Source organism: Vanacampus margaritifer, chromosome 18 (genome assembly GCF_051991255.1).
Source record: "Vanacampus margaritifer isolate UIUO_Vmar chromosome 18, RoL_Vmar_1.0, whole genome shotgun sequence".
NCBI lineage: Eukaryota > Metazoa > Chordata > Actinopteri > Syngnathiformes > Syngnathidae > Vanacampus > Vanacampus margaritifer.
In genome coordinates this window covers 2360389-2373173 of record NC_135449.1, presented here as the reverse complement: position 1 = coordinate 2373173, position 12785 = coordinate 2360389, and the positions used below count along the sequence as shown (strand labels likewise).

The 12785-nt window shown below is 44.2% G+C and overlaps 1 protein-coding gene across 3 annotated transcripts; it reads right to left on the bottom strand.

Moving 5' to 3' along the window:
• Positions 1-304: 304 nt before the first annotated feature.
• On the bottom strand, positions 305-12718 carry fbxo11b (F-box protein 11b). Of its 3 annotated transcripts, none has more exons than XM_077551187.1 (22): positions 12575-12718; positions 11428-11591; positions 11271-11352; positions 11026-11170; positions 10823-10952; positions 9922-10005; positions 9704-9836; positions 8884-8990; positions 8647-8758; positions 8387-8493; positions 8166-8303; positions 7393-7610; positions 7123-7303; positions 6927-7049; positions 6453-6538; positions 5689-5765; positions 5451-5594; positions 5275-5385; positions 5084-5191; positions 3929-4037; positions 3760-3858; positions 305-1442 (listed from the first exon to the last, which is right to left on the bottom strand). In XM_077551187.1, exons 1-22 carry the CDS (start codon positions 12660-12662, stop codon positions 1313-1315), a joined length of 2676 nt encoding a protein of 891 aa, XP_077407313.1. In that variant the 5' UTR covers positions 12663-12718; the 3' UTR covers positions 305-1312. The 3 variants fall into 3 exon arrangements, with proteins under 3 accessions (XP_077407313.1, XP_077407314.1, XP_077407315.1); XM_077551188.1 differs by having other exon boundaries at positions 11026-11167; XM_077551189.1 differs by having other exon boundaries at positions 11292-11352.
• Positions 12719-12785: the final 67 nt, after the last annotated feature.

Here is a 12785-nt window from a genome sequence, read left to right as displayed (position 1 = left end):
TTTTTTCTAATTTGGTAGCCTCGCTTTTTTTCTCTCCACAGATGTGCATACACAGTGAGCACTTTGCTTATATCTGGATCAATACTCGCCCAACCCTAAAATGTTTCTGATGGGGAAAAAAAAAAAAAAAAAAAAAAAACTATTTATCCAAAACTAAACATTTTTTGAAGTGCAACTTTTTTGACGACATGGTTTTGGATAAAAAGTGAAGACGGGGGGGGTTCCAAGTCAGCATTAAATGACAAAAATCAGGACAGGAAAAAAAAAACACTGCCACCAAAATAAACATAATAGAAGAAAAGACTTCTCAGATCTAATAAAGTTTTATTTTCTTAGAAATGGCCAGTTTCCTGTTTTTGTCTTTTTTTTTTTGCCTTCCAAAGAAAAAAAAAAAGTGTACCCCCTTTTTTCTCTCCTTTTTTTTTTTTAATTCCAACTAGCATCTACATAATGGTTATTGAATACTTCACAATATATTAAGTCTAGATGTTATGGTACATGCATACGATTCAGGCTGCATGAGGAGCCACAGTCACCACGATACACTTGGGGGGGGGGGGGGTGCAAATTCAAAAAGGGGGCGGGGGTGGAAGCTGCAGATCGAGTCCTGGGGGTCCAGTTAATAAAAACAAAACGAAAAAGGGAGCTCTGACGCGTCCTATTGGAACCCTCTCCATAAAACACTGACTGCATCAAACTGTACACACGCACACACATTACACACATTTGTACACCGAGTGGGCGGAGCGGCCGCACCTGTCAATCGAGCCGAAGCACAGAGAGGGTTCTTTAGTGTTTAAACCAGATTCTCTTTCACAGAAAGAAGTTGAGCGCTGGCTCGCCAGGGAGCGTCTGCAGCCGCTTACACGGGGACGGGCGGGAGACGGGACGCTAACCAAAGAAATAATTATAATATATAATAAAATAAAAGACATTCAAATACAGTCAGCTTTTTGCTCGGAAATACAAAACTACATGATAAAGCATTGAAATAAAATCCATTGATCAGAATGTCTTTTTTTTTGTCATTTTTCTTTTTTTCCTTAAAAAAAAAAAGCAGAAGTGCTCCAGACGCACACAAAAGCACGTCCACACGTGCGAGGAATCTCTTTTGTTAAAAGTCTTTCCTCTGCCTCCCCCTAATGGAGCGTTGCCTGAACTTGCTCACCTTTTTGCGCCGCAGGTCTCAGCGTCTCTATGGGGTTGGGTGCGGGGGGGCGGGGGGGGGGGACGGGCTTCTGCGACGCGTTGTGTGTGTGTGTGTGTGTGTGAGAGATATCGTGCCGCCCGCCGGTCCGCTACGCCTTCTTGTTCAATTATGTTGCAGCGTGTTGGACTCTATAGGCGGCGCCGAGTCGTACAGAGTGTCCGTGTCGTGCGTGGGCTCGCCCGCTAGCGTGCACGGGTTGGACAGCGTGCCGGCGCCGCAGTCGCAGAAAAACCTGCAAGGAGGGGGAAACACGTCATGTTAGCAATGCTACACCATTGTTTAACAAGGTTTATACTACACACGGCACACTCTAAAAAGAGAATTGTCGACTAACTTCATTGAATTGCTTCATGTGGTAGATTGAATTAGGTTGATCCAAAATTAATATTGAGTTTAATGAACTCAATTTAATGTAGCATATTAACTCTTTGACTGCCAGACGTTTTCAGAAAAGGGATGCCGTGGGCGCCAGCCGATTTAAGCATTTTTGACTGATCTTTCAAGGTCCACAGAAAATGTTGTGTTTGGACTATGGAAACACACATACTACCAAATGAAAGATTGGACTCTCATCTTTCATCAGAAAAAAAAGTTTGTTTCTACCTTATTCCGTTTTTCAGTAATCAACAATAGAAAATGGTTAGTTTCACCTCTGTTTTGGAACAAACGTCTTTTAACGTCTTTGGCACTCCATAGGATTTTACTAAACGCTATTTAACGTTTTTGGCAGACAGAGTTAACGTCATTGGCGGCCCTCCGTAGGTTTTTACTTGATGTCTTTTAACGTCAGTGGCAGTGAAAGAGTTAATTTGGATTAATTCAATTGTCACCACTTCAAGCAATTCAATTAAATTGGTCATTCATTTTCTTTTAAATCTTAAATTGGTTCAACAATTCTTTAATTTCTTTTTTCGAATGTATATAATTTATTGAATATACTATTTACGCACGCTTAGGTAAAGTGGATAAACATTTTGACCCCATTTTTTTTTCTTCACAAAAAAATAAGTGTGATGGTGGAAGTGTTTGACGTCTTCCTGTAATTTTGTAATCCAGAGTGCTACGCTGTGATTGGTCAACTGCTGGTCACATGACATAGACGCCATGTTACAGAGTTGGCCAAACTCTCTATTTAAGGCTCTGACTAATTCTGATTGAAAGTTTAACACGGTGCGCAACTTGTTTTTATTTTCCTATTATGTTTTGTGTAATTTGTAGGACTATATAGTTAATAATAATTTGTTTGCAAGTCGAATTAAAAGGGTAAAATTGACATGTTTAACTTCTAGAGCACGATTAGGTCACTTTCTGTTTTCTACGGCTTTTAAACGATCATGTACAGTAAGGCCTTTTGTTTTTAAAACAACCATGCTTTTTTTTTTTCTTCACATAAAAAAATAAGAAGCCAAAATATAAATAATTTTTTAATTTATAATTAATATATTAATATATATTATATAATATATATTAATATATTATAATTATTATTAATTTTTTTAAACTTTTTCTGCCGTTGAAAATTAATTACAATCAATTGCAATGTAAAAAAATATACACAGGAGAGTAAGTAAGAAATAACCGAGACTGGTTGCACAAGTGTGCACACCCTTTTCTAACTGGACTTATGTCCTGATTTAATCACACATTCAAACTCGTGTTAAAACTGGAGTCGACAAAACTGCCATTGTTTAAAAGTACCTCTGTTTCACCCCCAAATAAGGTTAAGCTGTTTTTCGTTCCCTGACATTTATGAAGTCTGTCGTCACAATAAGTGGAGAAAATCTAGCGTAATAATGACATTACCAACATGTGGACATCCCCTCCAAAATGGATGAAATGACCATGACAAAACGAATTCGGAGGATGCGGAGAGGCCGACACTAAACATGGGAGGAACTGCAACAATTTGGTTGTTCGTGTGTTTGGGCTTGAATGGAAAAATGGGGGGGGGTACTTAACTCATTCACTGCCAAAAACGTTAAATAACGTTTAGTAAAATCCTATGGAGGAGTGCCAAAGACGTTAAAAGACGTTTTTTTCGAAACAGAGGTGAAACTAACTATTTTCTATTGTTGATTACTGAAAAACGGAATAAGGTAGAAACAAACTTTTTTTTCTGATGAAAGATGAGAGTCCAATCTTTCATTTGGTAGTATGTGTGTTTCCATAGTCCGAACACATAATTTTCTGTGGACCTTGAAAGATCAGTCAAAAATGCTTAAATCGGCTGGCACCCACGGCATCCCTTTTCTGAAAACGTCTGGCAGTCAAAGAGTTAAAATCTTTCAAATGTATTTTTTTTTTTTTTATGAGGGCTTGCACATTTGTGCAACCACATTATTTACTTTTATTTGTACTTTTTACTTACTACCCATAAATTGATTTTTCCCATTGCAATGGACAGAAACGGAGCATTTATAAAGAGTAAGTGGCGCACTCTGCTGGTTGCTCCCAAGCAGTAAAAAAAAAATTCTTAAGTGCCTCCCATCGCGTGAGCAATTCTAAATCTGCTCAAAACGAATGTGTTTGTGTCTTGGACGTTTCCTCACCGGTCGTGCCGTATAAACTCCACGTCGTGCCCTTGGTGGCACTTCTTGATGCAGTTGACGCAGATGGCGTTCCTGTCCGTCGTGTTGCAAGTGTGACACCTGCGAGGCAAGGCGGCGCCGTCAAGCACGGCGGGCACGCCAGGCCCACTAAAGACGGTCGTGTCCTCACCTGTAGAAGTCGTGCATGGGGTAGCTGGTGTAGCTGGAGATCTTGTACAGGCACTGCCCTCGACTCACCGCTTTCTCAATGGCGTCCTGGTTGTTGTTGATTTTATTGTCTGACGGCGAGAACACGGTGGCGTTTACTGCATCCGCGTTAACCCGTCCCAAAATCCAACAATGACATTTTCATAATGGCTGGCGAGATTATTATTATTTTTCATCAACACATTCAATGGAACGAAACATTTTCTGGCTACAAAAGGAAACATTGAGTAGATTGTTTTGTTTTTGGAGGAATCTCAAAAGCGACTTTTCTGAAAAACAAAATGTCTCCAACATGTTTTGTCGGAGCGGGTCACAATTTCGAAAGTGTTTTTTTTTTGTATATACATCATGTCATCTAAAAACATGGTTTTCTACAACTTACATCCTAGAAAAAAAAATAAAAATTATAAACTATACACTGTCTTTTTTTGTGGTCTTACTGTATAAGGTTTTTTTTTTTATTTTTTTTAAACAACCATGTATAGTAAAAGGCTTTTTATATATATAAAATTACATCATTATGCTATTTTTTGTCTTACTAAAAATGTCATTTTTGTGGTCATCATGCCATCTAAAAAACGCCTACATGATATTTTTGTAGTCTTACTATAAATCATGTCATCTTAAAAAAAATGCCTTAATATAATTCCCTTTAAAATTTACAACTATAAATCACGTTATAATTTAGCCTTACTATTAGTGATAGACCGATAAGTATTTTCAGGGCTGATAACGATTATTAATAGTCAAAGTGGCTGATAACCGATATTTCAAGCTGACATTCATTTGCAGTAAAAGAGAAAATTTGCGTCAAAATTTGAAATGTTGAAATCTGAACACATTTGAAGTGTTGTAATCCCATTAAGCACGTTTGTTAAAACAACTTTTCAAATGTTCACCACTTTTAAGGTTTTTCTTTTAATTTTAAACCTAAAAAGAATAGACAGCTTTGTTTTAAAAAATTTGAGTAATAATGGCAAGGAGCATCATCGTGTGTAAAGCTAAATTAAAAACTGAGAAATGAAAAGAGCTCCTTAAGTGTTTCTAGTGTAAATAAAGTTTTCCACAATTTCAACAACATCATTTCTTAATTTTATACAGTAGTGACTATTTGTACCTTTCATGGTGACATTGACGCCCGACGCGAGAAAAAGGCCCCCGAAGCGGTTGTTGAAGATCTGGTTCCCCTCCAGGGTGGCAGTGGCGTGGTTGGTGATCTCGATACCTGGCGGGAGAACGGACGCTTTTGAGTGGTGGGACACTTTTGGACACGGCGAGGACGCCTTGCGCTTGTTTCGTATTCGCGACCTGCAGCGAAGCCATCAAAGATTCGGTTCTTGCGTAGGATGGGGTGACTGTTGGTGCTGATCAGCACGCCGGCCTGAGCGTTGCGGAAGATGTCGTTTTCCTCCAGCAGGCCTGAAAGCGCGCACGCACGTGACAAAGGGTTCGAGGTTTGCGTGCATGCAAATCACGTGGCGTACCTCTGCCTCCGTTGAATATGCAAATGCCGCCGTCTCTGCCGTCGTGTATCTTGTTGCGCCTCAGCGTGGGGTTGCTGTCCGTCTTGATCCACACGCCCGCCATGGCGTTGTCGAAGATCTCGTTGTCCTCGATGAAGCCCAGGCCTAGCGCGTCGCACGCACGCACGCACCGGGGTCAGACACGCATTTGTTTGTGTGTGTGCTCAAAACAGATGTTGCGGGGATGCTTCAAGCACACCTGAGTTGTAGACCAAAATGCCGCCATTTTGTCCGCCCCAGATCTTGTTGCGCCGGATCTTTGGGTTGCTGCCCGTCCTGGCAAGCACAAACAAATCGCATCAAGTTGTATTAACATATGGCGGGCTACGGACACAACAGACAGAGCTGCAGAACGGTTTGTGATTGCCTCGAGATGCCAGAAAAACGCTTCTTTCCTCATAGACGATGGAGGACCAAAAGGGACAAAATCAAAAGATAAATAAATGACTTAAGTGAGATTATAATTAAAAAAAAAAATATATATATATATATATATAAACTAAATACACCATAAATAAATACATAAAGTAAAAATAAATATTAAAATTTAAAACGAGATTAAAAAAAAATTAAAATAAATGTCAAAATATAAATAAAATTAAATAATCACGCTGCAGATGCTCTGCCAGGACAAAATGTCATTCAACCCAAAACACGTTTAGGACCGCCCCCTCATTTGAATAACAATTCATCCTGGCAGAGCATCTGCAGCACGAAATAAATAAATGAGAGCGCAGAGTGTTTTTATTTGTTTATTGACATTTAATTCTATTTTTGTATTTATTTATATTTTTTGAATCTCGTTTATTTTTTAATTATTTTTTTTCACTTTCGTATTAAATTTTTTAATTAGATTTTTATTTTCACTTTTAGTCATTTATTTTATTTATTAACATTGGCAGTTTTTGGTGCTCCATAATAGACAGGGTGAGGACATTAAATCTATATTTATTTGAAGCTTACCTTATTTGTACGCCGGAGTACATGTGATTGTAGATGTCGTTGTCCTCTAGCACGCCGTGGCCGTTGTCGTAGAAATACACGCCCACCTACGACGACACGACAAATGGCCACACCATGAAACCAACTGCACAGCCCGACGACAAATACAGGCTGTCGCGGGATACAAATGTCAGTCAAAATGGCCACACCATGAAACCATGGATCTTCATGAGCTGTAAGATCACCACTTACATTTCCTCATTCCTTCTCACAGCACAATTATGAGTGTACTAGCGCTACCGAGTGGCGCGGTTGTGTCACTGCACTTTGCCAAACCCATGTTGACTGAATTGGGCTTAAACTACTCTCTCTCTCTTTTCACACATCCATTTATATACTTTTCCTGACATTTTTGTTTGCTGGCATAACATCAGATCGTATCGCCAAACACTCCATCTGCAATCGTGAACAGAAACAGTTGCATGTTTGTGGCACCTGTTTGCCGCTGTGGATGCGGTTCTTGCGGAGGACGGGTGTGCTCCCCGTTGTCACCCAGACGCCGGCCAGCGTGTTGCTGTACACCTCGTTCTCCTCGATCACACCTTGGCCCTTTTCGTGCTGCCGGTCAGTCACAACATTGAGCGATAAAACAAAAAAGAAACCGGAAAAAAAAAGAAGACGTCACATTTACCACATATATGCCGCCATGCTGGCCGTCGTGGATCTTGTTGTGGCGCACGATGGGGCAGCTGTTGGTCCGGATCTGGATTCCCGCCAGGGCGTTACCGTAGATGTCGTTGCTCTCTATTAAGCCCCGCCCATCGCCGAATATGTACACGCCTCCCTGGTTGCCGTTGAAGATGGCGTTGCCTCTGTGACAAAAAAGTTTCACGTCGCCGCGGCAACATACTGTCGTATTTGTGTGTTGGATGCGTGCTTGAGCGCCCCCGCCCTCGCTTACCGTATCGTGGGGTCACTGTTGGACGTGATCCACACGCCGGCAAAGTTGTTGGCGTAAATCTTGTTCTCAATGAACTGTCCCCGCCCCTTCTCGTGCACATAGATGCCACCCGTCTGGCCGTGGTGGATCTCGCAGCGCACCACCGTGGGGTTGGCGTACGCCTTCACCTCGAAGCCGGCGATGCGGTTCCGGTGGATGTTGCAGTTCTCAAAGTAGCCCTGGGAGCGCACGCACCCATAAAATGATCACACTGGCAAGAGGATGGCGCCCCCTGGTGTATACAATGTAATATGATCCTTCATAAATTAATGGGCTTGGCGGTCCAAAACGCTTTCAAAGACAAACACCGGAACCCTTTCAGCTCTGTCATATTCTTCTCTCAACAAAATCACCCTAATTGATCATTTGAAATTGGGGGAACTGACAGACTGGAAAAATAGTCATTTGACTTAAATAGAAAGCAATATGGTGTGGACATGAATATCTTTCTTTTTTATGTGTGTGATTTTTATTCATTTATTTATTTTTTAAATAGCTCTTTCAATGAGTTTGCCAGCGAGGACTTTAAAAAAGCTGAAGCTAATCAAGTCACAGGTTGGAAAATTGTCTAAATATAGCAACCAAATCACTTCAGTTGGAAACACTAAGCGGTGTATATCAGCACGGGCTCGCTTTTAAACTGCTAAAGCTTGATACAAATCGATTTAAAAATGGTCCTGATGAACACAATACAAAAACAACATTTCCCAGCCTTAATGTTTGCGTTTGTTTACCATGCCGTGATCGAACGTGAACACGCCGACGTCTCTCCCGTGGTGGATGTGGTTGCGTCTGATGATGGGGTTCCCGTGGTTCTTTACCCAAATGCCCGCCAGCGCATTGTTGCTAATCTCGTTGTCTTCGTAAATGCCCTGAAACGGCGCGTACGCGCGCGAGTTAGCAAATCGCCGGCACATTTTTGGTTGTTGTCCCCGGACGGCCGAGGAGCGCTTACCTGTGCGTGATCCGTGATGTAGAGGCCCACGTTCTCGCAGTCGCTGATGTTACAGTGCTTAATGGTCGGGCACGCCCCCTGGCCGCTCACGCACACGGCAGAGCCCACTGAAACGCAACGGCAGCAAAATGACTTCTCACCCAGATAAGACTTTGAAATGATCGTGACGGGATTTTTCCAGAGCGCATCGCCCGCTGACTACTTTTCAAGATGCACTGTGGGATACATTTAGTGGCTCCGAGCAGACGGGCGAAATGTACCCGTGCACGTGGAGCGTATGATGCAGTGGTCGATGTTGGGACTGCAGTTGACGGTGATCTCCAGGCAGTGGTGCGCGTTGTGGTGCTGCGCCGACTTGTCGTCGGGGTTAAACTGAAGGGAGAGCAGAGTATCACAAATCGCTCCGAATGCGATAGACTGGTTTGGAAGTACACTCTGAATAATGAGTCAATGAAGAAAGAGGATTGTAAGGATGGAAGGAAGTTGACGCCTCTCACCTTTATGGTCATGTAGCCGACGTAAGCGTCCTCCGAGCCCTCCATGAAGACGAACGTGGAATCTCTGGTGTTCTCGATCACCACCTTGTCCGCCACTTTACCAGGCGCTGAGGGCGACAACCAAGAGGCACGATTCACATTCATTTCCCCCTTTGAAAATGAAGTGAAATGACTTTCATCTATTCCAGCCCCCGCCCCCAATTTTTTAACAACTAAATATTGGACTGTATTGCAAAATATAAAAAAGCAGAAAACAAAATACAAAAGAATGCATAAAAATAAACATTTCGTGAAGTGTGTTCCAAAGCGACTCAGGCATGCATGTCGTGTATTCATGTGTTGACGTGTGCATTTAACTCTTTGACTGCCAGACGTTTTCAGAAAAGGGATGATGCCGTGGGTGCCAGCCGATTTAAGCATTTTGACTGATCTTTCAAGGTCCACAGAAAATTATGTGTTTGGACTATGGAAACACACATACTACCAAATGAAAGATTGGACTCTCACCTTTCATCAGAAAAAAAGTTTGTTTCTACCTTATTCCGTTTTTGAGTAATCAACAATGGAAAATGGTTAGTTTCACCTCTGTTTTGAAACGTTTTTGGCAGTCAAAGAGTTAAGAGGAAGGGGGGCGTGGCCTCATTAATGACATTAGGGGCAGAGAGTCAATTGGGTTCTTTTATACTACGTATCGGCATCTGCTCTATGCGAGTATTTTCATTTGGCCGCTTGTCACGTTCAATAAATGCCCCCGAAACTAACAACGAGAATAGCTCGTAACGAGGCCGTAGCACATGTCAACACGCCTGTTGCTACTCACCTGCACCAATCATGGTAATGGGGGACTCGATGTAGATCCACTCGTCCGTGTAGATGCCCGAGTGGACAAAAATCATGCCTTCAAAGTGGGCCTCTTGCACGCCGCCCAGCGCATCTTCAATGGTGTCGTAGTACTGAGAATAAAAAGAAAAGAAAACACTTTAGTCAAAAGTATTGGGACGCCAGCTAAAAACACCACCGAGCCCAAACTCGACTCACCAGCATGTTCTCCCTGCCCTTGTACCTGCCCGGGTTGCTGTAGAAGTGCTCGGCGAAGCCTGGCTTGACGTGGGCACCTTTGTACTGAATCATAACACAACACACACACACACGTGTCAACAGACATATAAAATGAATGCGTTTGGTGTGACAGCCAATTCTAAGTGACAAAACAATGACAATGTTAACTACTAAGGCGAAAAGGCCCCAAAAGCCAAGTAAGTGCATAGCAGTCAAAGCCGCGGTATATTAACAAATGCAGCTAGCTGTGGCGGCTAGCACGCACAACAACAAGGAAGCAAAGGGGGCAAAAGGATGTTACAGTTACATGGAAGTCATTGATCGACAACGTTTGCAAACCTGTTAAGGATTATTGATTTGATCAGGCAGTTGGCCTGCTATACGCTCGTCATTGAGCTTTACAAACCCGTTACATACAGCTCAACCGTTATATTTCTATTCATTCATGTTGAACATTACAAAACAGTTACATGGTTCATTATTCAACTTTTATGCACCACTGCGGTTGTTACGAAGCGTTCTTGAAGCCGACGCAACACGTTCAGCACATCAAAGGCCTCAGAATGAAAACAAGTACACTCCACAGACACCCGCTTGCCAACGTACCACAAAGACTGTTCCTGTCGTAAATTGCTGGCATGTCATTATTTTTGGCACTTTTTTATTTTTACTGTAGTAATCATTATTTATTTATTTTTTGTCAGCACTCACTGTCTCACACAAGGTGCAAATCGGCATGTTTTTTTTAAACAATTATTTGCAACTCCCTGAAAAGCTCTCAATAAGTCTCTTCCCTAGCTTCTAATTTTTAAATCCTCAAAAAGGCTCCTCGTATGACAGAATAAGACACCGCTACATAGAGAGAGCGAGAACAACTTACCAGCTGTTGAAAGCTCTCCTTCCAGGGGTTGGGGTGTTCGTGCTCTTCAGGACTGACCTGATAGAAGCGTCCCGGCTCAGGGTGCATCATGGGACGTGTGTACTCAAACACCTCCATGTACAGACGCTTCCTGAAAAAAAACAAAAACAACAGGCGTCAGCTCCCCGCATTATTCAGACGAGCCTTCGGGTTTATTGGCTGACCATAGTATGGGGTCGTTGGCGAGCTGGCTGAAGCGCTTGCAGACGCACGCCGCCCGGCAGAGATCCTGCTCCAGCAAGTAGGAGAAGATCTTTAGAACCACCTCGTCAGGAAGTTTCTGCTGCAGATACTGTTCTGCTGGCGCTGCTGAAAAATGACCACAACGACATGTCAGAAGCGGAGGACAAAAACACCGGCAATATCGCAAATTAAATAAATCAAATTAAAAAAAATACAAAACACAAACCTGGCAAGTCGTGGCTCTTACCGGACACACGCGCCCGCTTGGCCCGATGGCCGAAGGCCTCTGTGGAGGACGTGGACGCTCCCTGCAGAGAAAGACAGTCCAGCTCACTACACCGAGACACACACACACAAATACGCTGCGACGAAAAAGATCAAACCTCCATCAGGCCCTTGCTGGGGCAAGCGGAGGCAGCGGCGGAGGCTGCGGCGCTCCTCTTGGGGAGCAGTGTCTTGCGTCGGAGTTGGTAGGGACTGTTCTGAGCTCCTGGTCCAGACTCCTCAATCGCCATCTCTGCTGCGGCTGCTGCAGGGGCCTCCTCATCTACACACATCATCAATATATTTATAGCACGCACACACATTGAGTGGAACAAAAGGTGCGGTGCAGAACATGAACTGCAGTGTTTAATAATGACTAAACGAGCATTTTAGCGTGGGGCTCCCATACACGACTGACAGTTGCTCATGTAAGGTAGACAATGGCTGGTCGTGATTGATAACGCTGTAACGGGGTGTATAACACACGTTTTAATTTTGCTGCTGTGTAAGCAGTGTGATTGTGATGCGGTCCAACAAAAAAGGGCCTCACGATTGAAGGAAGGACGCGAGGCTAAAAGGCTCTAAAAGCCAAGTGCGTAGCAGGCAAATCCGCGGTGTAAACAAATGCAGCTAGCTGTGGCGGCTAGCACGCTCAACAAGGAAGGAAGCAAGCAAGCAAGCAAAGGGGGGGCAACAAAGTCTTCCAACCCCCAGACAAAATGGACACAGCCAAAACAGCAGCAAAGGCGCAGACATTCGTGGCCGTGCGGCGGTTTTGGCGCAGTGCTAGCCGAGCGTCGTCGCCCCAATGACGGCCACTTAATGTTTTTGTTCCACCCCAAAGATGGCAGTGCTGCGGGACGCCGCAGATTTACACCCTCGGAATCGTTAGTGACAGCTGGGAATGCGGCGAGACACACAGCGGAGGGGAGAAAAAACCATGGCGGGGGTGTCCGGAAAGGACAGCCCCCTTTCTCCCCCCGGCGCAAGCCGAGATAAGAAGGCCGATATCGGCTGTGAAACGTCGGACGTCTGGCTGCTACGCATTACGGAGACAACCCCCCCAACCTTCCGCTAGCTTGTAGCCTGGCCGCGCTACAGTCAAGCCAAACAAAGCGCGGCCTGGCCTAGGCTACACACAGTGAAGCCTCGGCGTTTCCTACTCGGGCCGGGCGGCGCTTGAGCACCAGCGCCGGGCCCGTCTCGGGGAGGACTCGCTGTCCCGCTCGATTGGGCTCTCAAGCCCACCGCGGGGCCTTGGCTTACCTCTGTCTCCGTTGTTCCGCTCGGGCTGCACCGGGCGCGGCCTCGACACTCGCCTGGGTCTCCGGTTGGTGGCTCTGACGGAGTTCATCTGGGGAGTTGTTCGCTGGTTAAACACACGGAGCTGTCCTCGAGCCGAGACGCGTGTAAATTTAACCCTCAGCCCCGTACTAGCGCCCGGGCGGCCTCTCTCCGGTTACAGCGAGACAACTGC

Coding starts and splice junctions, on each gene's coding strand:
- fbxo11b (XM_077551187.1), bottom strand. CDS start 12,662: ATGAACTCCGTCAGAGCCACCAACCGGAGACCCAGGCGAGTGTCGAGG. Junction 7,304..7,392: donor AACAGTGACCCCACGATACG/GTAAGCGAGGGC, acceptor TTTTTGTCACAG/AGGCAACGCCATCTTCAACG. Junction 6,539..6,926: donor GCATCCACAGCGGCAAACAG/GTGCCACAAACA, acceptor GTGTCGTCGTAG/GTGGGCGTGTATTTCTACGA.